Raw genomic sequence first — 25,123 nt, forward strand, 5'->3', positions numbered from 1 at the left:
AACCGCTCGCAAGAGTGCGTGTCCAGAACCCTGCAAGAGGCAATGGACACAACCGGGCATACGGCGCCGCCAGCTCCTGAGGAGCTGCTAGAATCTCTCGACCACTCCAGACAAGAAAAACACCGCATCATGGCGCCCGGAAAGGGCGCCATGATGCGTCTTTCTCAAACACAGAGCACAAAAACCACATTCAATATCGATACACAAATATTACAATGGAATGTCAGAGGTCTCCTCCACAATCTCGATGACATTAAAGAACTCTTACGTAATTATAATCCAAAGGTGCTGTGTGTTCAAGAAACACACCTCAAACACACGCAAACAAATTTCCTCCGAAAATATGCTATTTTTCGTAAAGACTGCGATGACACTGCCGTGTCATCCGGTGGTGTCGCTATCGTAATGAAAAGAGTTGTTGCCTGCGGAGAACTAAAACTCCGTACATCCCTAGCGGTAGTTGCTGTTCGCGCGGTGTTGTTCAATAAACTAGTTACTATTAGCTCTATATACATCCCTCCGAATTATCAACTCCAGAAAACCGAATTTCAAAACAACATTGATGAACTTCCGGAGCCATACATAGTTGTAGGGGATTTAAACGCGCATAACACTTTGTGGGGAGACAGCCGTTGCGACGGAAGAGGGCGCTTAATAGAAAATTTTCCTTTTTCCTCGGAGGCTTGTCTACTCAATAAGAAGGAGCCGACCTATTATAGCGTTGCGCACAAAACCTACTCCTCAATAGACTTGAGCATAGTATCCAGTACACTAATGCCTTACCTTGATTGGAACGTTATTAAGAACCCCTACGGAAGTGACCACTTCCCAATAGTCATAAATGTAATAAAACAGGCTGAATGCTCTCCACATGTTCCCCGATGGAAAATTGAAGTCAGCAAATTGGGTTCTCTTAAGAGAAATAACATATTTAGCTCAGGATGACATTGCTGGTTTTAACATAGACGATGCTGTGGCCTACTTGACAGGTTTCATTATAGAAGCTGCCACAAAATCTATCCAACAAACTAACGGACTAGCCAAAAAGCCTCGCATCCCATGGTGGAACGACGATTGTAGAAAGGCGCGGAAACAACAAAACAAGGCTTGGGGATTGCTTCGCGACTCTCCACCTGACGAAAACCTCATCAATTTCAAACAGGCAAAATCCCAAGGCAGAAGAGCACGTCGACGTACTAAGAGAGATAGTTGGGAGCAGTATCTTTGCACTATAAATTCCTATACGGATGACAGAAAAGTGAGGATCAGAGTAAACGCATTAAAATCACGTCGCACAAAAACACTCCCCTAGGCAAACAAAGAAGGTGATAGCCTGGAAGAACAGGCTGATTTCCTGGGTGAACATTTTTAACACATCTCCAGCGCGTCACACTACACAGAACACTTCTTGAAGTTCAAAGAATGTGCAGAGTGACAGCCCCTCGAACGCAAATGTGCGCCAAATGATACGTACAATCGACCATTTTCTCTCGCTGAACCTAACACATCTCTAAACTGTTGCAACAACTCCGCCCCAGGTGGCGATCGTATCGTGTACGAAATGATTGAGCACCTGCGCCCTGATTCCCTAAAAACACTTTTAAGTCTTTTCAATGCCATGTACGCAGCTGGTTACATTCCATCTTCGTGGAAGGAAAGTGTAATCATCCTTATACATAAACAAGGCAACGACCCATCCTTAACCAGTAGTTATAGGCCAATAGCATTGACAAGCTGTATTTGCAAGTTATTCGAAAAAATGATAAACCGGCGCTTGATCTGTGTGCTTGAACGCGGCAAAATCCTAGACCCCTTCCAATGTGGTTTCAGGTAAGGTATGTCCACAACAGACCACTTTGTTCGTATTGAATTTTATATTAGAGATGCCTTTATGCATAAGCAGTTTGTCTCTCAGTATTTCTGGACCTAGAAAAGGCATTACAATACGACATGGCGCTACGGAATCCTCCGAGATCTTTCGGCGATGGGTGTCCATGGCAACATGTTAAACACAATCGTAACTTATCTCTCTAATCGTACATTCCGCGTAAGAGTGGGTAACGCGCTGTCTCGGCCCTTCACCCAAGAGACCGGTGTACCGCAAGGGGGCGTGCTTAGTTGCACGCTATTTACTGTAAAAATGAACTGCGTGCACACAGTCAATTCCACGCACAATGTTTTATTCCATTTATGTCGACGACGTGCAAATAGCCTTCAAGACATGCAATATTGCCGTCTGCGAACGACAAGTGCAGCTTGGAATAAACAAATTGTCCAAATGGGCAGATGAAAATGGTTTTAAAATAAATGCCCAGAAGAGCACTTGCGTACTCTTCACAAACAAGAGAGGCGTAAAACCTGTACCAAGTATTGAAATTAAAGGAAATACGCTCTCTGCACAAGTTTTTAGGAATCATTTTAGATCTTAAGTATTCGAGGGCAAAATGCTTTGAGACAATGAACCCTTTAAAACTTCTGTCGCGCTCAACACGGGGCAGTGATCGAAAGTGTTTGCTTAATTTGTATAAGTCTTGTCCGCTCATGCCTTGATTACGGAGCTATAATTTATAATTCAGCAACGCCAAGTGTATTAAAAATCCTAGACCCCGTCCACCATCTGGGTATCCGCCTCGCGACCGGTGATTTCAGGACAAGTCCAATACCGAGCTTCTACGTATAATCGAATCAGTCGTCGCTTCATCTGCAGCGGTCATACAGCAGTTTTACATAATTTCCGTGCAGGTGCTCCTTGAAGACCGTCCCCATCGCCCGTCGGCCCACAAAGCTGTGCAGGCACTGTTGCGACCAGTGATTTCAGGACAAGTCCAATACAGAGCTTCTACGTAGAATCGAATCAGTGGTCGCTTCATCTGCAGTGGTCATACAGCAGTTTTACATATTTTCCGTGCAGGTGCTCTTTTCCGTGCAGGTGCAGGTGCTCCTTCACAAAGCTGTGAAGGCACTGTTGTCTTACTTGAGTACGACGGGCCTATCTGAACGCCTTTGAATTGCTCAGGCCCTCCGCGTGCGTGCGCGAGCTCACCGTGTCCTTCCTCCCCCCTCCTCTCTCTGTCTCATCTTTCCATTTCCTATTTCCCGTCCCCCAGAGTAGGGTAGCCAACCAGACGCATTTCTGGTTAACATCCCTGCCTTCTCTTTCTCTCCTCCTCCTTCTGAAAGTACAAGCGAATATTGAACATCGTTGTTATTCAACAATAAACGATGTAACCGCTGCCACACTCTTCCATAACCGATCTGCAGCGAGAAAGCCGTTCTCTTTTCGTGTAACAAACCCAGTGAGGAAATGGGTGTTCCAGTCCGTGAACACTGTCCTATGGCTCCAGCGAAACTGTCACCGCCGTGGCAGTGGCAACTCATAGATAGCGATACATTGTTTGTAGAGGTCACGAAGCACGCACCAGAGGCACACATGAAAATGCATTTCCTAGAGCTCCAATCCAAGTACTCGTGCACAGAGTTTTACACAGACGCTTCCAAGTCACATGCCGGGGTGTCTTATGGAGCCGTCGGTCCATCCTTCTCGAAATCTGGTGTGCTGCACCCGGAAACAAGTATCTTTACGGTTGAGGCCCATGCACTATTGTCGGCTGTTAATCATATAAGGAAATGAAAACTTCAAAAAGCAATTGTATTTACAGACTCCCTAAGCGTCGTGAAAGCCCTGATGTCACTCTGCAAACACAAAAATCCTGTGCTCACTGAGCTCTATTCCACTCTATGCAGAGCGTATATATCAAACCAGCATGTCATTATATGCTGGGTGCCTGGCCATAGCGGCATCGAGGGCAACGTGCTAGCAGACCAGTTGGCCACATAAACTACATCGCAACCTATTAATCCTGCCGCTGCTATTCCCTCCGCAGATATGAAGCCTTTTTTGCGAATGAAACTGCAAGGCCACTGGCAGCACCTGTGGGACGCTTAAACAAATAATAAGCTTCACCTAATTAAGCCACAGTTAAGTTTCTGGTCCTCTGCATCAAAAACACGACGAACTGAGGTCCTATACTGTCCGCTCAGAATAGGACATACATATGGCACCCCCAGTTTTTTGCTGACTGGCGATGAACCACCAACCTGCGGTAGATGTGGTGAGAGGCTGACCTTCTTCAATCTCCTCCTGGAGTGTCAGGATGCCGAAGCGGAGAGAAGGAAACATTTCCATGTAGCATACCACTATCATATCCCTCTTCATCCTATGATGTTTATTGGTGAAGAACCGCTTTTTAACGCAAAAGCAGTCCTCGGTTTCCTGAACGATGTTGTGCTACATGATATTAGCCCAATACATTCGTAGCGCATCCTCTCTCCAGAGGATGCCGCTGTGATAGTAGTTCTGTGTAGCACATACCTCCAGGTCCTTGTGTTTCAAGGGCCCTGTTCAGGTAGACGTGCTTTTTGCCAATTTTTATATCTTACATATTTTGTATATGATATCATACTTTAGCAATGATTTTTTTATGTTAATAGTACGCGTCACTAGTCATTGGCATTATCTTATGACATGTTGATTTTACGCACTTTACAGCGACTATTTTAGGCCCCTTTACAGCCCTGTCACATCTACTTCTCAGAATTCATCACTTTACTGCGAACTAACAAACACTGGCATGGCACTCTTTGGCCATACCTGGCCCTTGCGCCATTAAACCACACACATTCAAAAGCCACTGAAATGGGTTCTGACGTGGGTACTAAGTGAAGGGAACACTAAAGCATGATGGTAGAAGTCAAAGTCATGAGCATGACTAAGGCTTTCGCCCTAAGGTCTCTTAGGTGTGGCTAAAGGACTCTTGAGGACTCATGACATGAATGTCATGACATGCGTGTCATGTAGTTCATGAAAGAGCCGCCTACGTCTTGGTTCTCTCATGGTCGTTTCGTTAAATTGGTAGGCTCCCCGCACACTGCTTCGCATAACACCGAGTCCAACAGGGTGTGGGATCTGCCGGCTTTTTTTTTTTCACTCCACTGAAGTCCCGGTCACTGCGAAAGACGTTGTAATGTGGTGGAAAAAATCTGAAGTGGAAATTTGACTTCAGAGCCATGTTTCAGAAATAACAAATATAGGAAAGGAAGACGAAATAACATTGGCGAAAAATTCACGTGCTTTGGTGCGATGTCCACGAACGTTTTGGTATGAAATGTCCAGATTACACACCACTTTGATCATTTGGGAATTTCTCGCAATAATAATAATAATAATAATAATAATAATAATAATAATAATAATAATAATAATAATAATAATAATAATAATAATAATAATAATAATAATAATAATAATGTGTTACTGGGCCGTTCTAGCAGCACAACTTTCACGTACAATCTTTATCATGACTGTTTGCGCAGTGCTCGCGTTACTTCTGGTTCAGCGTGGAGCAAACCAGGTGCTGCCCTATTCTGAGTGGTTTGACATTGAATTACATGCAGTTTCAATGGAGTATTTAGCACGCTTTGGCGATGGACAACTAGATAACGCTCCCTTTGCGCGGTTAGCCAACAACTCTCGGTACGCATATCAGTTGTGCACTCGAGAAAAGCGGTGCAGAAACGAAAGTGCTTTTCTCCCTTTGCATCCTTTTATGTACCTACCCCGCACCTTAGCCATATATAAATCCAGCAGGCCCAAATGTCTAAAGTTTTTCGTGGCTTTAGCTTTGTATAGCGTGGACCCTCTACCTATAACCTACCAAATGCAGTTCCCTGGCTGCGCTTAATACTCACACTAGCTCACTTCTGTTTTCGTTCTATATGTTACAAACGTGCTCGAGCCTTATTTTATCCCCAAGGGACTGCTCTTCAGAGCGATAAAGGTAAAGACATGTTATCTCCACCGTCGCATTGGTAAACAAAGCGAGATATTGACTACAGTGAGGGCTGTGTTATCGCAAACTGACACCACGCTGAGCGCCAGGCCTTCTCACAACCGGTCTTCCTCATCAAATGCAAGGTAGCACGAGCACCTATGTCAAATTATCTGGCAAAATCAACAGCACGCTTATCACAGCGGCAGATAAACGAACCCGATACACAGGGAGTTGTCAAAGGGCATCGTCATTTGTCGCCGCAAAAGCGCATAGGTACAATGCTACAATGCAGTCGCCCTCGGGTTCCTTACTTGTGAGTAGCTTTCAGGTTGTTGTTTTTAATCGGTTATTGTAGGCGTTTGCTGGAGTATTGCACCAGTTTTCAAGAAAACCACTATCATGTGTGCAGCGTAGCATGCAACGTAACAAGAACGCAGCTTCACATGATGTTGATCGCGACGTTCACAGCAAGATGTTCCTGAGATTAAGTTTCCACTGGTATGGCCGCATATCGCCAGCGTAAGCGGAAGCCCTGGTCCCATTTTGGTTGTGTCAAGCCCAATTAACATAACGACGATCAACCGTATTTTTCACAGCATCCGACCAAGGTTTCTGCAGTGAAGAGTGAGGAACAAGCATGCTTCCTCACATGCTGTGGATTTCATTGTGCCTTGCATTGTTGGCTGTCCTTCTTCTGACGCTGGTGAGAATATTGAACTCACGGACGGTTGGCCAGTGCACGTCTACCCGGGACATGTCTGGAAAAACAGTGATCATCACGGGAGCTAGCTCCGGTAAGCCCATCTTTGTCAACCTTTTGTTTCGCGTAGAACGCATAAATGTTATGGCTGGGCGCCATCACGTGTTTTCGTTTTGGCAATTCGTAGCCAAATAAGCGCCTTAAGTGTCTGTCTAGCGACCATTTTTTCCTATTTAGTGACCGGCGACCTTTGACAGTACAATCAGTGACATGTGAGTGACTTGAAAATTAGGAAAGCTGCTTGAAAAATTACTTTTAGACCGTACTTTATTATTGCAAAAGTATACAAGTAGCTGAAATTGGCTTTACGGTGCGTGGGCAATGGGATCATGATGGAGCAACAGCTGCCATCACATAACTGGCCCTTACAGGTTTCACATTACGGTCACAGAATACATGTTTCTATAAATTCATTGCGAAACCGATTTGAATGGGTCTTTTTTAGGCGTGCAAGATTATTGATTTCATAAAAAACAGTACATCACAAAGCTGTTGGGCCAAAAGCCTAAGCTAGTGGAGGCCACTACTTCCATACATTCGCAGCTAATCTTATTAGAAATGATGAAGATTAAGAGCTCATAGAAACAAGCACGATGAAAACTATAGTAGATATGGAAATATACCCTTGCCGAGAAAAAGATGTTTCACTGCAAGTACAAAAATTTTAGCTAATTTAGTGTCAAGTGGCCATGCATTTCCAATTTTCGCACAATAAATTGCAACAACCATTGGCCGTAGACATTAGGAGTGGCAGGGAGATTGAAATTTAGGTTGTCCACATATCTAGTGCTAGAGGCTGGTATAATAAACAGGCTTATTGTCAGTGGGTAGTTGTTTACGATGCTATGAATGGGGCATTACACCTTTAAATGAAATACAAGTGGAAATGGTAGTATGCGGAGTTCTTGAATAAGAGGTCTGCTTCCATTGTATATGTTAGAGAATGTCGTAATCCGCAAGGCTCTTTTTTGGAGGCGAATGATCAGTTGCAGGTATGACCTAAATGTAGAAGCAACGATAGGTTAAATGACAATGGAGTATAGAGTACTAGATAATTATTAAGACAGAGATTTAAAACTCAGTCCTTGTCCTAAGTAACGCAAACCACATAGATGCTAACTTTGAGGAGACGTTACTATTGTGTAATTTCCAGTTCAGACTATAGTCTAATGTAAACAATAAATATTTTATCTCCATAATGCTGTTATTATTGCCAATTTGCGAGAATCCTTGCGCCGATACATTGGTATGCAGAACGGAAGCACTGTGTATTTAGTGTTGGTAGTGTTCGGTACTAGTTTAGTATATTCAACCGGATTTCAGGCGCGGTAGCTCGCTTCTTAGTGTAAAACTTGCTTCCTAGAATGTAATTACTCGTAATATTGTCTCGGTACACAGGCCCACGTCGAGTGCTGCGTACTGTGACTCCAGTTACTTATAAAATCGCCCCAGTCAGTACCAGCGCCTCATCTGCCCCGAATTGCACTGACGTTGTGCATGTCGCATGCCTAAAACCGTATTACTCTCCTGTTACCGCCGATATTTAGACGCACCGGGACGGTGATTTTGCCGCCGGGGACAATGATACATGCGTATTGCGTGTTTGTTGTGGACGATGCGCGCGGGCACCCCGACGAAGACGACGAACTGCTCCTTGCTCTCGAGCTGTCGGCTAAACTGGCCAGCGCTGCAGTTGTCTTTTGTAAATATACATTGTAAATAGTCATCATCACCATCATCAGCCTATATTTATGTCCACTGCAGGACGAAAGCCTGTCCCTGCGATCTTCATTACCCCTGTTTGCGCTAGCTGATTCCAACTTGGGCCTTCAAATTTCCTAACTTCAACACCCCACCTAGTTTTCTGCCATCCTGGACGGCGCTCCCTTTCTCTTGGTATATTCATTCTGTAACTCTAATCGTCCACCGGTTAACCATCCTACGCATTACATAGCCTCCCCAGGTCAAACTTTCCACTTAATGTCAACTAGAATATCGGTTATCCGCGTTTGTTCTCTGATCCGCACCGCTGTCTTCCTATCTCTTAACGTTAGGCCTAACACTTTTCTTTCCATCGCTCTTTGTGTGGTCCTTAATTTGTTCTCCAGTGCTTAATCCTTCGTTAGCACAACAATATAAGAGCCATGTCGTCGGCATAAATTATGGTTTTCGCTGTATTCGAAAACAGCGGTAAATCATTAACGTACAGAGAAAATAAAACCGGCCCGAGCAACGACCCTTGTGGTACTTCATTTAAAACATTATGTATGGGAATGAAAGACCACTCATACAGACATGCTGCTTCATATTTCACAGGTAGAAGGTGCGGGTTCTGCAGTTTCACTAAATACGTTCAATTTTTAAACGTACGCAAGCACAGCAATACATTAAATATATTATGGGTGCTTGATGCAAGAAATTTGATGGTGAAGCTTAGAAGCAGCAGTTGAATAATAAAACAGTTCAACTGTATATATACCGGAGCGGCTAGGCTCGTTCACACTAATCTCAACGCACCGCTTCCGTTTCTCACAGCCTTCGGACAAATCAGTATTGCGCGGATCTTTTAATGATCAAGGGCTGCAGCTTAGTGTTTTACTTCTATAAAGATGGCGGAAATGTCCTGGCCGTGTTAACGACATGCGACTAAGCGCATGTGGAAGAATTTATTTCTCCTTTCACGAGCCCTGAAAACTACAGGATCTGCAGAAATAATGTGGATGAAGTGCCTTTTCCTGTTTGGAAAGTAATGTTCCTAGTGATTTTTTTAATCGTGCTGGATTCGCAACCTTACAATTTCATAACAAACGCAGAATTTCACTGGCATCAATCATTTATTTGTGACCTCTACACCCTACCGGTGAGTTTACTGATGGTTAATTCTCATGCATTTGCACGGACACTGGTCCAATGTGAAACGCGTCAGCAGATAATATACGCCACGTTAGCTTGTATAGTGTTCCAAGCACCTATTTTGCTTGAAGGTGACAATATTTTAGCGTCATTGCAGCAAGATTTTGCGGATAGTTGGCGACTCCTTTGTCTATTGTTAGGACACATGGCAAAATTCGACAACACTGCACGTCGTAACCCAGCATCTACCTGTGTGGGAATGTCTAGTGATGCTGGTGGCATTTATTAGAATAATTTATCCAATGATGGTTGCTCAGTTTCGCCGCCCGGAATTTGCACCAAAACATATATCGCGCTTTATGAGGGATGCTTCCCACACCAGGAACTGAATCATTACGCAGAATACTAAATCAGGAAATGCTCCGGAATGGTCTAGTTAACAAGCACAGTGTGTTTCCATCTGCAATTATCTCAAGAGTGCTCGTGTAGCTCTTACGGAAAAAGGTACTACTGATCATTGAGTGCGTCTACGTATACACGACAAACAATCCGTTCTACGTTTCCTCTTCTTATTTCTGGGGTTTAATGTGCCAAAACCAGTTCTGATTATGAGGCACGCCGTAGTGGAGGGCTCCGGATTAATTTTGACCGCCTGGGGTTCTTTAACGTGCACTACGCCGCAAGCACGTGTTCGTTTTTGCATTTCGCCTCCATCGAAATATACGGCTGCCGCGGCCGGGATTCGATCCCGCGATCTCGTGCTCAGCAGCGCAACGCCTTAGCTGACTGAGCCACACCGGCGGGTCAATCCGTTCTACATGAGCCCTTTGAACCCATTGCTGAAATTCAATAATAGGCTGTTCAATGAAAAAGAAAACTTGAAAATCATCGAGAAGCTACCGCATGTGTGTTGTCATCGTCATAGTTTTTGTCATCATCATTATCAGCATTATAAGCCTATCTTACGCCTACTGTACGACGAAGGCCTCTCCCGGTGAACGCCAATCACTCCAGTCTATCTCCAACTGGCACCATCTTATGCTTTAGAATTTCCTGATTTCACCACACCACCTAGTTCTCAGCGGTCTCCGACTGCCCTTTCATTATGTAGGCACCCATTCTGTAACTCTAATGAACCACCGGCTATCTGCCCTGTGCATTACATAACGTGCCCCACCCATTGTTTTTTTTTAATCTCAACTGTAATGATTGGCCACCCCCGTTTGTCCTCTATTCCACGCTGCTGTCTTTCTGTCTAAGCTTATTCTGGAAGTGGCATACATGTAAGCTCAAATGCCACTGAATAGGGTGAAGTTTTCGTATTCTCTTCATTGCCGATAATAATTTTCTTGTGGTCTGCTAAACACACAAGAACAGGTGTCATGGAATCGTGATTCCCAAAGTTTCTTTGCAAACAGAAGTTCACTTCGCGTTAAAAGAAGTGATGTTATAGTACCCCATTTTCCTTCCCTGTTTCTCAAACACTTTTCAAGGACTAGAAACGACTTTTCCCCCGCCTTTTTCATTGTAACTACCATTACAACTAAGGCCGCACAAAGCGAGCTTAGCAATTTTCAATATAATTCACCTAAATTTGGTGCCGCGGTGAGCAGGGGCGACATAATCTTCACTTTGCCTCGAACCGCAACATTTACTCGAAACACTGTTGAACGCATAAACATTGCATTAGCTTACCATTTGCATAGAATGAAAATAAACGCAATTTTATGCATCGGATTTAGTTCTAAGGCATTTATTTAACTGCTTCACTAATGCTTCGCTTCACACTATAGAATCCGCGATGTGCGTTGAATATGGATAACTTATTCTGCCTGTCTTTTGTAGCTTATTTTGCTTAAAGCGGTCATTATGCGGCCCACTCTTGGCAAACAATGCACATTTCACTTTATTTATTTATTTATTTCACTCTCAGGCATCGGCAAAGCGACGGCCCGCGAGCTGTGCCGGCGCAACGCGCGCGTCATCCTGGCCTGCAGGGACGAAGCCAAGGCCCGCGCCACAGCCGACGAGATCGAGGACGACACCGGCGTGCGGCCGGCGTGCATGCAGCTCGACCTGTGCTCCTTGGCGTCCGTCAGGCAGTTCGCGCACCAAGTGTTGGCTCAGGAAGAGCGCCTCGACGTGCTCATCAACAACGCCGGCACGCTGCGTGAGTGCGCCGGCGCATCCGTGGTCGCGCAGGTTTTAGTGCACTTGTTTGTTCGTTATACAGGGTGTTTCAGCGAACACTTTCAAAAAAGTTTGAAGCTTGCCTGTGGCAGACAGCACAATTCTATTTCGCGAGCTGGTCTACTCGAAGAAGCGGGCATTACTTTCGCAAAAAAATGGAAATGCATAATAGACAAAATCACAAAGAAATGACTAATTTAGTTTTTAACTCAATACCTATGGCCCATATCGCAATTTACAAATTCTAGCCGGGGTGTCCGCAAGGCTCATCTACTTGAAACAAATTATCAGGGTGACACTAGTTTCGAGATGGTAATTCCCGAACTTTGTGGAGAAATGTATTGGCGTTCCAGTTACTTTCTTATTTTATAACGTTATTTTATACACTGAAGCACAAATTAACTGGAACGCCAATGTATTTCTCCACAAAGTTCGGGAATCAATATCTCGAAACTGGTGTCAGCCAGAGAATTCTTTCCAAGTGATTGCGAACTCCACGGCCAGAACTTGTAATTTGCATTATGGGCGTTTAGGTAACTAGTTATAAACTTAATTACGGTCAATCTAGTAATTAGTCGATTCTGCATTTCATTTTCTTTTCTGTTAGGGATGTCCGCCTCTTCGAGAAGACCAGCTCATGAATTAGAATTGCACTGCTATCCGCCACACAACCTTTAAAATTTTTGAGTGTTCGCTGAAACACCGGGTATAAGGTGAGCAACGAAGAGGGAAGCTTTTATATACTGCAATAGACGGATGGATAGGAAGACGTGCAGGCGTTACATTTTGCTAGAGTTCTTGTCTGTGTGATATGCTGTGCGTCCCGTCTGAAGGACATCAGCCGCACTAAAACAGCTCTTCTTTAATAACAAAAGTCGTACGCAGCCACCACATCAAACCAAACATTTAGGGCACGCAACATTCGTCAGGTCTACTCTGGAATAGGCTGGCGCAGTTTCGTTTCCGTACACTAAGCTACTGATCCAGAAAGTAGAGGCTGTGCAGATGGAAACATGTAGGTGCATATACAACGAACACAAATCACCAGATTCACCCACGGAATTACTACAGCTGGTATGATTCAGTACCTTGGGGGCAGGGGGGGGGGGGGGGGGTGTCCACTCAGCTACGGCTAACGCGGCCAGTCTTTTTTGCAGGGACGTGGATACTCACGCTTTCGCTAGAGGCTGTGACAGCGCTGGGAAAACTGCGATGCAGGCAGAGCGAAAATGTACTTGAGACGGCTGTTTGACAGTCAGAAAAATGCCTTAACCCTTGTGAGAAAGAGAGAGAGAAATAGGGTGGGAAAGGCAGAGTAGTTAACCAGAGGAGCTTCTCGTTTGCTACCCCGCACTTGACGAAGGGTAAGTGAAAAACAAAGTTTTGCACTGGAATTATCATGCGGGACTATAACGCTGTAATCATTACCCGCCATAGGACTAACAGATTATTTTATTTACGGTTTGTTAATAATATTTTGAGCGGCTTCTTGCTTTCTTTGTACTTTGTTGCTCAGTTATGTTGCGTGCTAGCCTGAACATTTCGTTTGAGCTGTTCAACGTTTTACATTCACAGGTAGCTCAAATTAACACGTTTTTCCTGCATTTTATTTCACAACACTGCTTGAGTATATCGTAGCACTCACGACACTGAATAATGTTTGCCTGCTTAGCAGTAACGTTTGTTTGTAACATTAAAGCAATGAAATGGTACAAGTTCATTGCTGTGGCAGACGCGCATGTTACATCCGCACAGAGCGCACGAGGATGGTTTCATACCTGCGCTAATCTTTGCAGTGCATTCAGGCCGCTGCTGATGGGTAATCTTGATAACGTAATGCGCCTTAACACTGGAATGGTTCTGTGATAGCCTACTTTGCTCAGCCTTTGCACTGTTCCTTACAACAAGAACCATATGGTTCTGATTTGATCCTGCATTTCGGAACATTCTCTTGCGCACTATATAGTGGCTCATTTCGATGCATAACAGAGCAGCTACGAAGCGAAGCGCTTACAGGCAGACATAATGTGACAATAGCCGCAGAGTAAACATGACGAATAGTTGGAATACGCTAGCGCAAGACAGGGGTAATTGGAGAGCGCAGGGAGAGGCCTTCGTCCTGGAGTGGACATAAAATATAGGCTGATGATGATGATGATGATATGAAACATGACGAAGTGTCCTAGAATGTTTTCCTAATGCATATGCAGTATTCAATAACCCAAAATGTAATTCATACCTGCAGCTCCACCTGAGAGGACCGAAACCGAGGATGGGTTTGAGATGACCTTTCAGGCTAATCATTTGGGCCACTTCTTGCTGACGAATCTTCTTATCGGTAAGTTCCAGTTATGGGTATCGGAATATTTTTTTGTTCAGCTTCGCACTTTACAATCAGCTGAAAAAGGACGATGAAAGCCTGCTCGTAGCAAGCTGACATCTAGTAGTATCAAAATTGTGTCTGTGAGGTACACGGCTGCGACGATCTCCTGCTTCCATTAAAGTTCGTCGATTACTGGATGTCGCATGAAGTTTCATTTACCCTTTCCAGACCTTCTCAAAAAGAGTGCGCCAAGCCGCATCATAAACGTGGGCTCCATGGCACAAGTGGTTCGGAAGGTTTGAAGTGGACAATATCGGCTTCAAACGGTACAAACAAAATCGCATATACAGCAGCACAAAGCTGTACAACATGCTGTTCACGGTGGAACTCGCCCGGAGACTTGCAGGGACGGGTAAGCGGCAATGACATGCCTAATCCATTCAAAAGTAGGTGTGTCTATTTTCGTGCAAAGAAGAATTTTGCCAGGAATAGTGAAGACGCATATTTACCTACTTTTCCAAAACAAGGTAATGATTGCGCACGCAAGCAGACGCACATAAACAAAAAAGAGCAGCACAAGATAAAAACAAATTTCTCTTTTGATATTGATTATAATATTTATATATGTAGTGACGAACTTATTTTTTGCTTTATTTAGAAACCAAAACCTACATTAAGACATATATGGACATAAGGACTCTCTTTAAATTGCAAAAGTACTGAAAGTTGGGCGAGTTGGTATCTATTCATCTTGTAACTGCAGCGCGCACACGGAGAAACGAGGACAAAAAGGTGACAGCGCCTGTCTGTCACTTTCACCTTTCTGTCCTCGTTTCTCGTGTGCGCGCTGCAGTTACAAGATGAACTCTCTTTAAAGATTGCATTTTAACAGTGGTAGCGCCGCGACAGTATTCGATAAATTTGGTTTAAAGCATGTGTTATACAAACAGAAAACTTGCAATAGAAGAAAGAATAGAGTCACATACAGAAGTGATAAAAACTGAGAATTGCCACATCAGTTGAATGTTAAATGTTGGGTTTTGTAAGAACAAACTACTTTGCACAGTGTACCTGCTTGACCATTGCACGGAAGGCTCGGGTTGACTACTCAGCTCTGCCTCGAGGCAACACGTGAAAAAAAATACTTATGCAACTGATTACGTGCTGAGGGCAAGTAATTGAGTCATAATTTCAGTGTTTTAAGCAAAGTAAACATTCTTGTAGAAACCCGATGCGCTTCGAGTTTCTCGCTTTTACCGACATGACATTTTCATCGCATCAGTAATCAGTGTTGGGGGCTTCCGTATACGTAGTTTTAACTGGAGGCTACGCAGATCGAAAAGTCCTCTCGTAAAGATTTCTGCTTGGTTTCAAGAGAAACCACTGCATGTTTAGACACTTCGAATGGTTTTCTATTGCGCTGTAATAGGAGGTCCTTGAAAAACGATTGACGCGCCCTTCAAGTTATCCATATAAGCAAGCTGGACACCGAAATTCTTGCTTGAACATTGTCTGTCTTTGTTAATTGTCTGGTTTCAACGGAATTAGGGCGTCGTGCGGTCTGTGTTAAAGTTTTGAATTGTTACCACAATCTCAGTTGCAGGAGTTTAACCACATCGTTGCAGGTGTGACAGCAAACTGCTGCCATCCAGGAATAGTGAAGACGCACCTAGCCGATCGTGGAGGAGCAGATTTTCACTCAAGATTGCTACAATTCATCGTGGTAAACTTTGGAAAGGTACAAACCACTTGCCTTCGTGCGCAGAATGTACAGTTATTTGCGTCATATGTGCGCAGCATTTACCGGTTTGCTCTTGAGAAGTGGCACACACAAGATTAATGAAAAGGGGGCTCTCTTCGTTCCCTTATTGATGTCCAGTTTTTTTGCGCTGTAACTCAAATATAATGTAACAATTAAGCGAGCCGCCGCGATGGCGCCATGCAGCCTGTTAGCGCCGCTGACGAACGTGTTTCCGTCCGCCGCTGCAGAGCGTCGAGGAAGGTGCGCAGACGTCGGTGCACCTGGCCGTCTCGGAGGAGAGCGTCAGTGGCAAGATGTTCTCCGACTGCAAGCAGTCATGGGCTCCTCGCTGGGCGACGAACCCGGAACATGCGCGCATGCTCTGGGAGGCGTCGGAGACCATGACTGGAATCTTTTGAAAGGCTTACAGCACCCACTTCACAGTGTCCCCAAGTTAAGCGCAAGAGACGAAAAAGAAGTGTCATGGCTGTGTCCAAATCTCCATGTTACTCTGTCCCGAATGCTTGCTGTTTGAACTCAGTTGTACCCCAAGATAAGCTCTATACTAAACGTTTACACGCATGTTTTCCCCGCGTCTGACATGTATTACTAATTCTACACGGAACCGGACACTAACATCGTGGCTATCAGTCCAACTATATTCTTGTATTGCCGTGTGCTGTACATCGCTGACAAAGTCTTTTATTCGATTCATTGAGTGATTGATTGATTGATTGATTGATTGATGACGTGCTGCACCAATCTTTATCTTCTGCGTTACAAGAATGTGATGTAAACGCGGGGGCCTCGGGTAAAATGCTTTCACACGGACACATTTGTGTTTGTCTTGTCTTCTAGCTTGCTCAAGAGCTATATTAATCTTTTTGTTTGTATTTAGTGTTAGCCAGTCAGTTTAGTCTATAAATCCGAAGACAATTCCCGATCAAAGATGGTTAGAACAACATGATCACCTTTATTCCTGTGCATGGAGATGTTTGAAGGTCTTTCTACAAAGAAAGAATATGAGAAAAATCTAATTAGTATAGTAATTATTTGCTACTTGATTTGCTGAAAAATCTACAACTGAAAACTTTCTCCAGCGTATCAATAAAGTTGTTATGCCTAAGCTTCCTGCGTTTAAATTTAAATTTTTAGTTGTCGAAATGAGCATAGCAAAAATGAGATGTTGGGCATCACACTGTTAAAAATAATTATTTAACTGCCTAGCATGCCGTGGACAAGGCCTGCCACAAACGTAAAACAAAGGTTTATTTGTGTTCTTTAGCAAGTGTCATTCGGGTCCTTCCATAGCAACTGTCTCAACCTTGGCGCACAACCACCTGCGGTTTCTATTTTTAAATTTTAAGCTCTTCAGCAATAGAGAAAATGTCATCCAAATATTTTTGAGGAAAAACAGAACCGAATAATTGAGGCTATCCTACGCACAAAAAGTTTGTTTTATTTACTCAATAATTCAGAAGCTTCACTGCTACCATTTCAATGATTGCGGTAATGCAATATATGAACCTGCAGCCATAGAGTCTTCATTGTTAAATGTACAATGAAGACTTACACAAATAGAAATAGGCATTACTCAAACATACACAAAGAATGACCTCTTCAATACAATTGTCACGGTGGCACGAGACAGACTAGGAAGACGGATCATCAACAAGACGAAAGATACGACGTAGTGTTGCTAGCCTAACGTCCCGCCATACTGGTTGCACCGCCCATAATTTATGCAGACTAAACACGGTCCCATTTAACCTTATATCGCTGCCCGTTTCAACAGTTTTAGATGTCACGAATCCAAAACAATCTTGTTCTCAGACTAGTAGCATTTGAACAATAATTAACGTTACCGTAGACAGTACGTAAAACAAACGTTCGGTCTCGCTAATCGCTTCTGATTCTGAGAATATTTTTACTTGTAGCTTATTGGAACATTATCATTATTAGAATGTTGGTCCATGCTCTGGCACTGGCAATTCTTTGCCTTACATATTTTATCAGGGAGATGGGTTGAAATTTACGTTCAAGTTCCTTTTCTTTAGTTTACGCTGAAGAAAGAACTGCGAACAGAAGAAAGGAGAATATTAAAATAGATTTTGCGAGTTTCTAAAATGAAATTACACTCTTATAAATTTGTAAGATGATTTGATCACATGTATCCTATGGAAGGCCTAGAGATTCTTAGCACCCTCTGCCGCGTCCTGCAGTGGACATGAATAGGCTGATGATGATGACGATGATGATGATCCTCCTATGGGAAATATTAACGTCGGATGGATAAGTGGGCAATTTATAACACGCAATGCGCACCATTGCAAAGGCTGACACCATAATGAAACACAGAAGCTGATATTTTATGACATATAGGAATATGATTGAACTGAAGTACACTGCAGAACTTATATAAGCGCGTAAAAGGTAATACATTATTTTGAGCACATTTAAATTTGATGCGTAGTTTGTTAAGAACAAGCTCCAGGATATTTGAAAGCAAGAACTTTTGAAATAATGACTTTTGAATGGCAGATTTGTACTGTAAGAATTGTTATTCATTTATTTTCTTTGTATAATGCAAATATTTATGCTTAATGTGTGTTTGTATTATGCGCAGAAACTCCATTTTTGAAGCCATTAGTTCTTTTTTTTGTGCTTATTATAAGAATGGCGATGTGACACTGGCTGTTCTGAAGGAAAATGAACAAAACGAATTCCGTTGCACTGTGCTGCGAACTTTCAGTCAGTAAACTATGTAATGTGAAATTTTACACTGCAGATAGAGGAGCATGCGCCAGGTTCCAGTCGCCTTTACCTCCTGTATCTTTATTGAAATGTATCGAGACAAACTCAATAAATGAAATCAAATCAAAGGAAACAATAGTTAACGACAGGATAATTAACTGCAGTCCAACGTCTGGAGTGAAAGCGCATTTAGCAGTTCAAAAGCTACACGCGGGCGGCGGGGAATGTGGAACCATCGCTATTATTGCCCGCGCGGCAGGAAGGGGTCTCACCGACGGTGCACACGTGACGCTGATCCTGCCCACTGAAGAGCCACCCGATTTTAGAACAAAAGTCCACAGGTGCGACGAGAAGCAGCATCCGCTCATGGGCTGCCGATGGCCGTTTGCAGCCGCAGCTGGTCAAATCCGACAAGCTTGACGGAAGCTCGAAGGACATCCTCGGCCAGCGCCCGGTCCTTGAGCAGCGGGTTACGGTAGCGCTCGACGGCGAGCACGCATTCTTCGAAATATTCGCCCGTGGTCTTATCGAGCGCCGGGTCCACCGCCAGTTGTATGGTTGTCTGTGCGCCTTGCACGGCCGTCTGTAGGTTTTTTTTTAATAAGGAGAGATGTATAGACGGCTTTTCAGCAGCGCTTTAGGCTACGCCATTAACTCAAAAATTACGGCACGGTATACCAATTAATGCGGGATTCGTACTTTCCTCTATAATTTGGTATGTGCAGTGATATTGCGTAACTTACCTCTCAATGTATTACCATTTACTTTGCTTTTATGCGCACTCACCTCAATTGCTGCAAAGAAACATTGGGTCCCACATATCATTTGCACTCAACTCATCCAAAATTTTAGATGAAGCCCTCAACTACGAAGCCGTAATCTGGACAAGGTCATATAGATTTAACTCTGTTGCATGTTGAGATTCTGAGCAGACACGCCATAAGTAATACACACACCTTTTCAAGTATATCACCCGATCACCCGTAAGATGGCATTGCGCAATCTGTAACAGCAGATTTGTTTTTTTTTAAATTCTGATACATTCCCCAAGAAAAGACTTCCAGATATCCAACAGCAACGTACGTATCCGACATAAAGACAAATTCTCATGGCGCGAATGCATGCAAGGCCAAGAGAGCAAAAAGGGCGTCATCACCTTTCCTTTGATGAACAAGCCAACCTGAATAATCAGTTTCCGCAAAAGTGATCCATGGCTTGCTATGGGAGTCTGCACCAGGCCAGGATTTAGGGAGTTTACAGTGACGCCTGCAAAGGTAAGCAAACGGAAAGAAATCGCGACAACTATGTGAGAGCAGTATCTTTAAGGCATCACCCTTCGCGTTCGGCTACGTGTTGTTGATCACGTGTCAAGTCGGCCGCAGTGCGGGCAGAACGTAAAAGCGCTCCTCCACCGACAGTTATGTTGCTTCGTATAAGTGACGTGCACAATTGTAAAAATAATCCTCCAGTCGCTTAAAACCACATGTGTGTTGCTGCTGATGTTTACTCAAAACAAACAATAGCCTTTAAGAGACGCGACAATTTGCTATTCAACACACGCATATGCTCAGTATACCGGCGATGTCTCAGGATTCATCATTTATATATCTGCTCGTCGATGTCACTGCGCACTTCCGCCGCACTTCCTCCGTCTTCTACCGCAGCGGGGGGGGGGGGGGGGGGGGGGGGGCGCTCGTGCGATAATTTGGGTAATTACGAGGTCACCTTCGAAGCTCGCTTTATGTTATGCCAAGGTTAGCTTCTCGGAGATACGCACTCCCCGAGCTGCACGTCTCTTCGATCTGGTCCACTTATATCAAAACTCCTTAACATGTTTCCGATTCTAATGCATGCTTTCGAGCATGTTGGTCAGCATACTCAGCCGCGAGTACACTGACTCATACTTTATCCGCACTCAATTCTAAGGCGTGAAACAGAGTGAGTGACAAAATGTGTGAATGGACGTAAGCATGAGTGGGAGAAAATGCCGGTGATATTAAGCGAACGTAAGTTTTAACAGGAGTGAGTGCTATAGTTTAGAGCACTGCACGGGCTCGGGCTTACCCTAAAGCCCGAGCCCGGCCCGGCCCACGGGCCGGGCCGGGCCGGGTAGCACAGTTTTTTCACGGGCTCGGGCCGGGCTCGGGCACGGCGTGTGCTTTTTGACTCGGGCCCGGGCCGGGCTCGGGTTTTTTGACGCGGGCTCGGGCCGGGCTCGGGCTTTCTGGTGGTGTGCATGTAATGTGCAGCGAGTTATTCTCGGGTGTCTCAACTCTGAAAACATTATTTTTTGGTCTCGGACCGCGTTCGGGCAGGTTTCGAGTCGGGCTCGGGCCGGGCTCGAGCCTGACTTAAAGGGGTGGCGGGCCGGGCGGGTAACGCAGATTATTTCCGGGCCCGGGCCAGGCCCGGGTCTCGCGATAAAAGTTTTGATCGAGCTCGGGCGGGCCGCCCAACGTAAAAACGGGCCCGGGCCGGGCCCGGGCTGAAAAAATCGACCCGTGCAGTGCTCTACTATAGTTAACGTGAGTACGAAACGGGGCGGTCAGTTTGAGTGGACGCGAGTACCAACAGGAGGAGTGGCAGTCGATGCAAGTGGGTCGTCCCTAAGTGTTAACCGTGGAAGCGACTGTGAACGCATGCGAGTGCTGCTTAACATGAGTGAGTGCCGGCGAATGTGAGTGCGCATGAGTGTACATGTATGAGGGAGTCCACACCAAGTGAAAATAATGGTGACTGAGTGTATGAGTGAGATTGGCTTATTTGGCCATCCTATGCTTCGTGCCACTGTCCTGCGGGTGCTTGCTTCGTTACTGCGTTCCGCGGCCCTTGTCAGGGTAATTTCCACTAGCTGCTCCGCCTGCGCTTCCGTAAGTCTAGAAGGGCCAAATGGATAAACAAAATTTAAAATAGGGCCAATAATTTTTATTCCTGCCAATTATGAGTGCTACTCAAGCGTAACAACAATTAAACTAGGCCTCTCTTTTCAGCTACAATGTAATCGTTTTCAAATAGCCCTTGTTTCATCCCTGTGCCTACCTCTTTCTTTAGCAACCGTCTTTTGCGATAGGAAACCTGGTCGCATACGCGCCAAATGTGGAGTGCGTGATTCGCGCGCACCTACAGCAGCGCCGTAGCGGGTTTGGACGCTCCATTTCAGTGTGGAATAACCTTCCTACTAGCATAGTTTTGTAAAATAGCCGCTAAAATTGCGGCAGTAGCTCAGCACGCATTCCCTCAGTTAATTAATGCTGTAATTTTTATCGTTGCATTGTGCGTTCCAATACTTTGTTCTCGCTGTATAATCTCCTAGTTCTCCAACTTTGTGCGGCGGTAGTCGCTCTGCGATGAAGATTATTGAGAGGCATTTGTCCGTATTTTTCATTTCAATCACCTGGTTGATTGCTTGTTGCAAATACGTTTATTTTCTAGGGGTGAGTTGGGGTTAGAATCTTTGATGCTGTTGTGAATATGCTTGTTCGTGTTGAACTTGAAATCGTACGTTCGTAATGAGATTTAACAAGCGCTGCGCGACGCATTTCCACGCAGCCATGCGCGTTCGAAATCTTCGCTGTGCCACAACGGTGCCATTAACAAAGGGGCCTATGCACGAAGTACCACGCGGCGAGTCGTACAGTTAGCTAGCATTGTCGCAGCTGGATATTGTGCAGAGCTTTATGAGCTGCGCAATTAACGGGACACTTTAGTCCAGCAAGAAAAGAGCCGGAGACAGCTTTTATTGGAGCAGCGCTTACATAAATTTGAAGCTAAAAAATTTCAATAAAGGATAATGCGATGTATATTACTGCCTCTTTCATATAGACGCAGTTCTAGATGAGGAAACAGAGAGCAAGAAAAAAATGTGATAAAAGAATCTTGGGATAGGCTACTTGATTCATCGTAACCAAAAGTTGACGCAAAACAAAGTGAAGACAAAAGGAAAACTAATGAGAGCAGCGCTGGTCCTGTTTTCATGTATTTTACTTTTGTACTCGTCTTCTTTCCGCTGAAAACGTCCATGTACATATCAAGAAAGTTGTTACTGTAGCAATATTGAAGTTCAATCTTGGTAACTGTCACAATCATCAGCTTATTGTGGTGTCATACATTTTGACAACGCCTGGGCGGTGTGAGTTATTTGTGTTTTTTTAATAAATAATAACTACCTCGCTCTCAGAAGCAGGTACAGATACAACGTGGATACTTTTGACAATTTGCCTGCCTCCGAATGGCTCAAATGCAAGGAATGTTGCAATAACCGTGACGCCATCTTGACCTGGTCGGTGCCTTGGCTTGGACGTGAAACTGAAGCGGAGACATTTCGACCTTAATTTTCCATTCCGATGGTCAGGCACATATACAGGCAGAGTCCTGAACGAATGATCCATCCGCCTGTGCTCTAATGGCGCTTCTCGTTCATAACTCTTTAACATTGGGAAAGAACGCTCGTCCCGAACGCAGCCGGTTCAGTCTCCATTCCAGGCCGGGGCGACATTTTTTTCGCGAATATATTAGGCTCGCGGCTACGCGCACAGCATGGTCATACATTCTTAAGAAGAACCGGGTACGTTTTCGCGTGTGTTAAATTCAAGTTGTAAACTTCTTTGTGTATGGGAGCAAGGGTGCGTTAGAATAAGTGGCGTTCACTGTAAAAAACGCAAACGCGTACCAGTGTTCTTGAGCTTGTCGGCCAGCGCGACGGTGTAGAGGGACATTGCCAGCTTGCTGTTGGAGTACACCGAAAAGGGAGTGCGCAGCGTGCATCTTCCTCGCGCCTTCGCTTCCAGCTGCGAGACGTCACCGCTGCAGTGGGAGTCCGATGACACATTCACGATCCGGCTCGGCGCGCTCTTCCGCAGCTTCTCTGGGCGAAGAAAAAAAAAGTGACCTGCTAAAAACTGAATGTTCCTATTGTTGCAGATGTTGCTATGTGCACTGAAAAATAATTCGCACCCTTAAAAAGGAGTAAGTGTGTACATTAGACGTTCGATGTCTCGAGGTTGTGCGGCGGCGTGGTTAGCAGCATTCGCCCGCCATTGCCGCTTGCGATTCTTCGAAATTAAAATTGCTTTGAAATTAAATCTGTCCGTCAGGGTAAGACAATAAATGGCTCATACCTCCTTAAGCAATGGCTCATACCCCGTAAACGTGGCCTCCCCATTACGACGACAGAATAGAAGTGAAATTCTACGCTCGAAAGATGAGCGGCAATGCAGCCATCTGTTGAAGAAGACGACGACGCTCTCAGCTAATGATGATGATGATAGTTTTCTGTGGACAGATGACGGACAGACGCTTTTTCATTTCGCCTAGCCATATAAAGCTTCGCTTTAACATATTAGTGGTAAACAGCGCAGGCGGCGAGGTGTGACGAGACGGCCATATCGCCCGACCATGACAAGCCATGCTTCTAGAAATTTCATCTAACTGCACGAATGGTCACTGATATTGCGCGCTTGTCCTTTCGTCCTTGTTTATCGCGTTACCATCATTTCGCCATTGAATTGATGGGTTGTGAACAGCATATTATAAGAAATTAAATCTAGGAAAACAAGTCCTTACATTACACTTGCACGCCTTTCGTCCTCCTTGCCCAATCGCTACCAGACACAGTCGTCTCTAGCATTTCAATAAGTTAGTTAAGGATGCTTGTTTGAAATCAGCGCTAAAATGACGGCAAGACGGAGAAAAGGCCACAGCGCTCGTCCTGTGCCTTCTTTTTCTGCCCGTTGTTTATAACGCAGGTTTCGAATACGAGCACTCTGCTTGTCTGCTCGGCACAAAACACAGGCAATAAACAGCTTTGAAATAATGTCTGCGTGCTGCAAGCACTCAGGCGCTGACACAGTCCGGCGTAACGCGCGCGCGCGCCACGCGCAGCGCAATTACGCTACGCTGGAGCGTAATTGCGCTACGCTGGAATGTCTCCAGGCATCTTGACTCGAGACATTCGGCTTGCTGTGGTGTGGCCAGCTGGGCCAGTGTGGCACACAACATGTCCTATCCCGCGCCAAAGACGTTAGGCTAGAGTTAATCGCGTGCTAGCTTGGCTAGCAGGCCTACATTTCGGATGCAATGAAGAGATTGCAGGGAGTTTGCGCCTTTGCCACACAAACAAACAAACAAAAAATCACGGGGTTTTACGTGCCAAAAACACCATCTGATTATGAGGCGCGCCATAGTGGGAGGACTCCGGATTTGGACCACCTAGGGTTCTTTAACGTGCACCCAAACATAAGTACACGGGTGTTTTCTGCATTTCGCGCCCATCGAAATGCGGCCCCCGTGGCCGGGATTTGATCCTGCGACCTCGTGCTTAGCAGCCCAACATCATAGCCACTAAGCAACCACGGCGGGTCAAAAAAAAAAAAAAAAGCGCGAGGTCACCGTGCCAGTGTGCGCATGCGCTGAGGCAACCGTTCATCACCGCGATGCTATGCGGGCCACATTAAACGCGCTGCACTATACAGGGGCCAAATTTGCGGACATACTGACGTCACCGACTGGACGTATCTGAGTGCACCGGCCGCTGCATGACACGTTGAAAACGCCGGACTGTATGCGCGCTTTAGGCTCAGCCGTCTCGGCAGCGCTGCTTGCGAGCAATGCTTAGTAGTGTGGAGCGCGTAATGAAACGGCGTAGGTCTTGCAGAGCTCGAGCCGTGGAGCGT

At 45.0% G+C, this 25,123-nt stretch overlaps 2 protein-coding genes across 2 annotated transcripts; one reads left to right on the forward strand and one right to left on the reverse strand.

Moving 5' to 3' along the window:
- Positions 1-6,059: 6,059 nt before the first annotated feature.
- On the forward strand, positions 6,060-18,563 carry LOC119433121 (retinol dehydrogenase 12-like). Its single transcript, XM_037700263.2, is given in 7 exon segments — positions 6,060-6,625; positions 11,378-11,614; positions 13,880-13,972; positions 14,186-14,244; positions 14,246-14,369; positions 15,583-15,695; positions 15,947-18,563. Coding segments are annotated over 7 exon segments (954 nt in total). The 5' UTR covers positions 6,060-6,468; the 3' UTR covers positions 16,118-18,563.
- A 41-nt stretch (positions 18,564-18,604) lies between these two features.
- Positions 18,605-24,449, reverse strand: LOC125941312 (retinol dehydrogenase 12-like). Its single transcript, XM_049658319.1, has 4 exons — positions 24,368-24,449; positions 23,122-23,406; positions 19,609-19,718; positions 18,605-19,035 (listed from the first exon to the last, which is right to left on the reverse strand). Exons 1-4 carry the CDS (start codon positions 24,447-24,449, stop codon positions 18,817-18,819), a joined length of 696 nt encoding a protein of 231 aa, XP_049514276.1. The 3' UTR covers positions 18,605-18,816.
- Between the last annotated feature and the right edge of the window lie 674 nt (positions 24,450-25,123).

The sequence above is a fragment of the Dermacentor silvarum genome, chromosome 11 (genome assembly GCF_013339745.2).
Source record: "Dermacentor silvarum isolate Dsil-2018 chromosome 11, BIME_Dsil_1.4, whole genome shotgun sequence".
NCBI lineage: Eukaryota > Metazoa > Arthropoda > Arachnida > Ixodida > Ixodidae > Dermacentor > Dermacentor silvarum.

Excerpts from the sequence above, each read along its gene's own strand:
- LOC125941312 (XM_049658319.1), bottom strand. The coding sequence starts at position 24,449 with ATGTTGTGTGCCACACTGGCCCAGCTGGCCACACCACAGCAAGCCGAA. Across the intron at positions 23,407-24,367 it reads ATGCCTGGAGACATTCCAGC|GGTGCGAATTATTTTTCAGT; the intron begins GTAGCGCAATTA and ends CTCCTTTTTAAG. Across the intron at positions 19,036-19,608 it reads GCTTGTTCATCAAAGGAAAG|ACGGCCGTGCAAGGCGCACA; the intron begins GTGATGACGCCC and ends AAAAACCTACAG.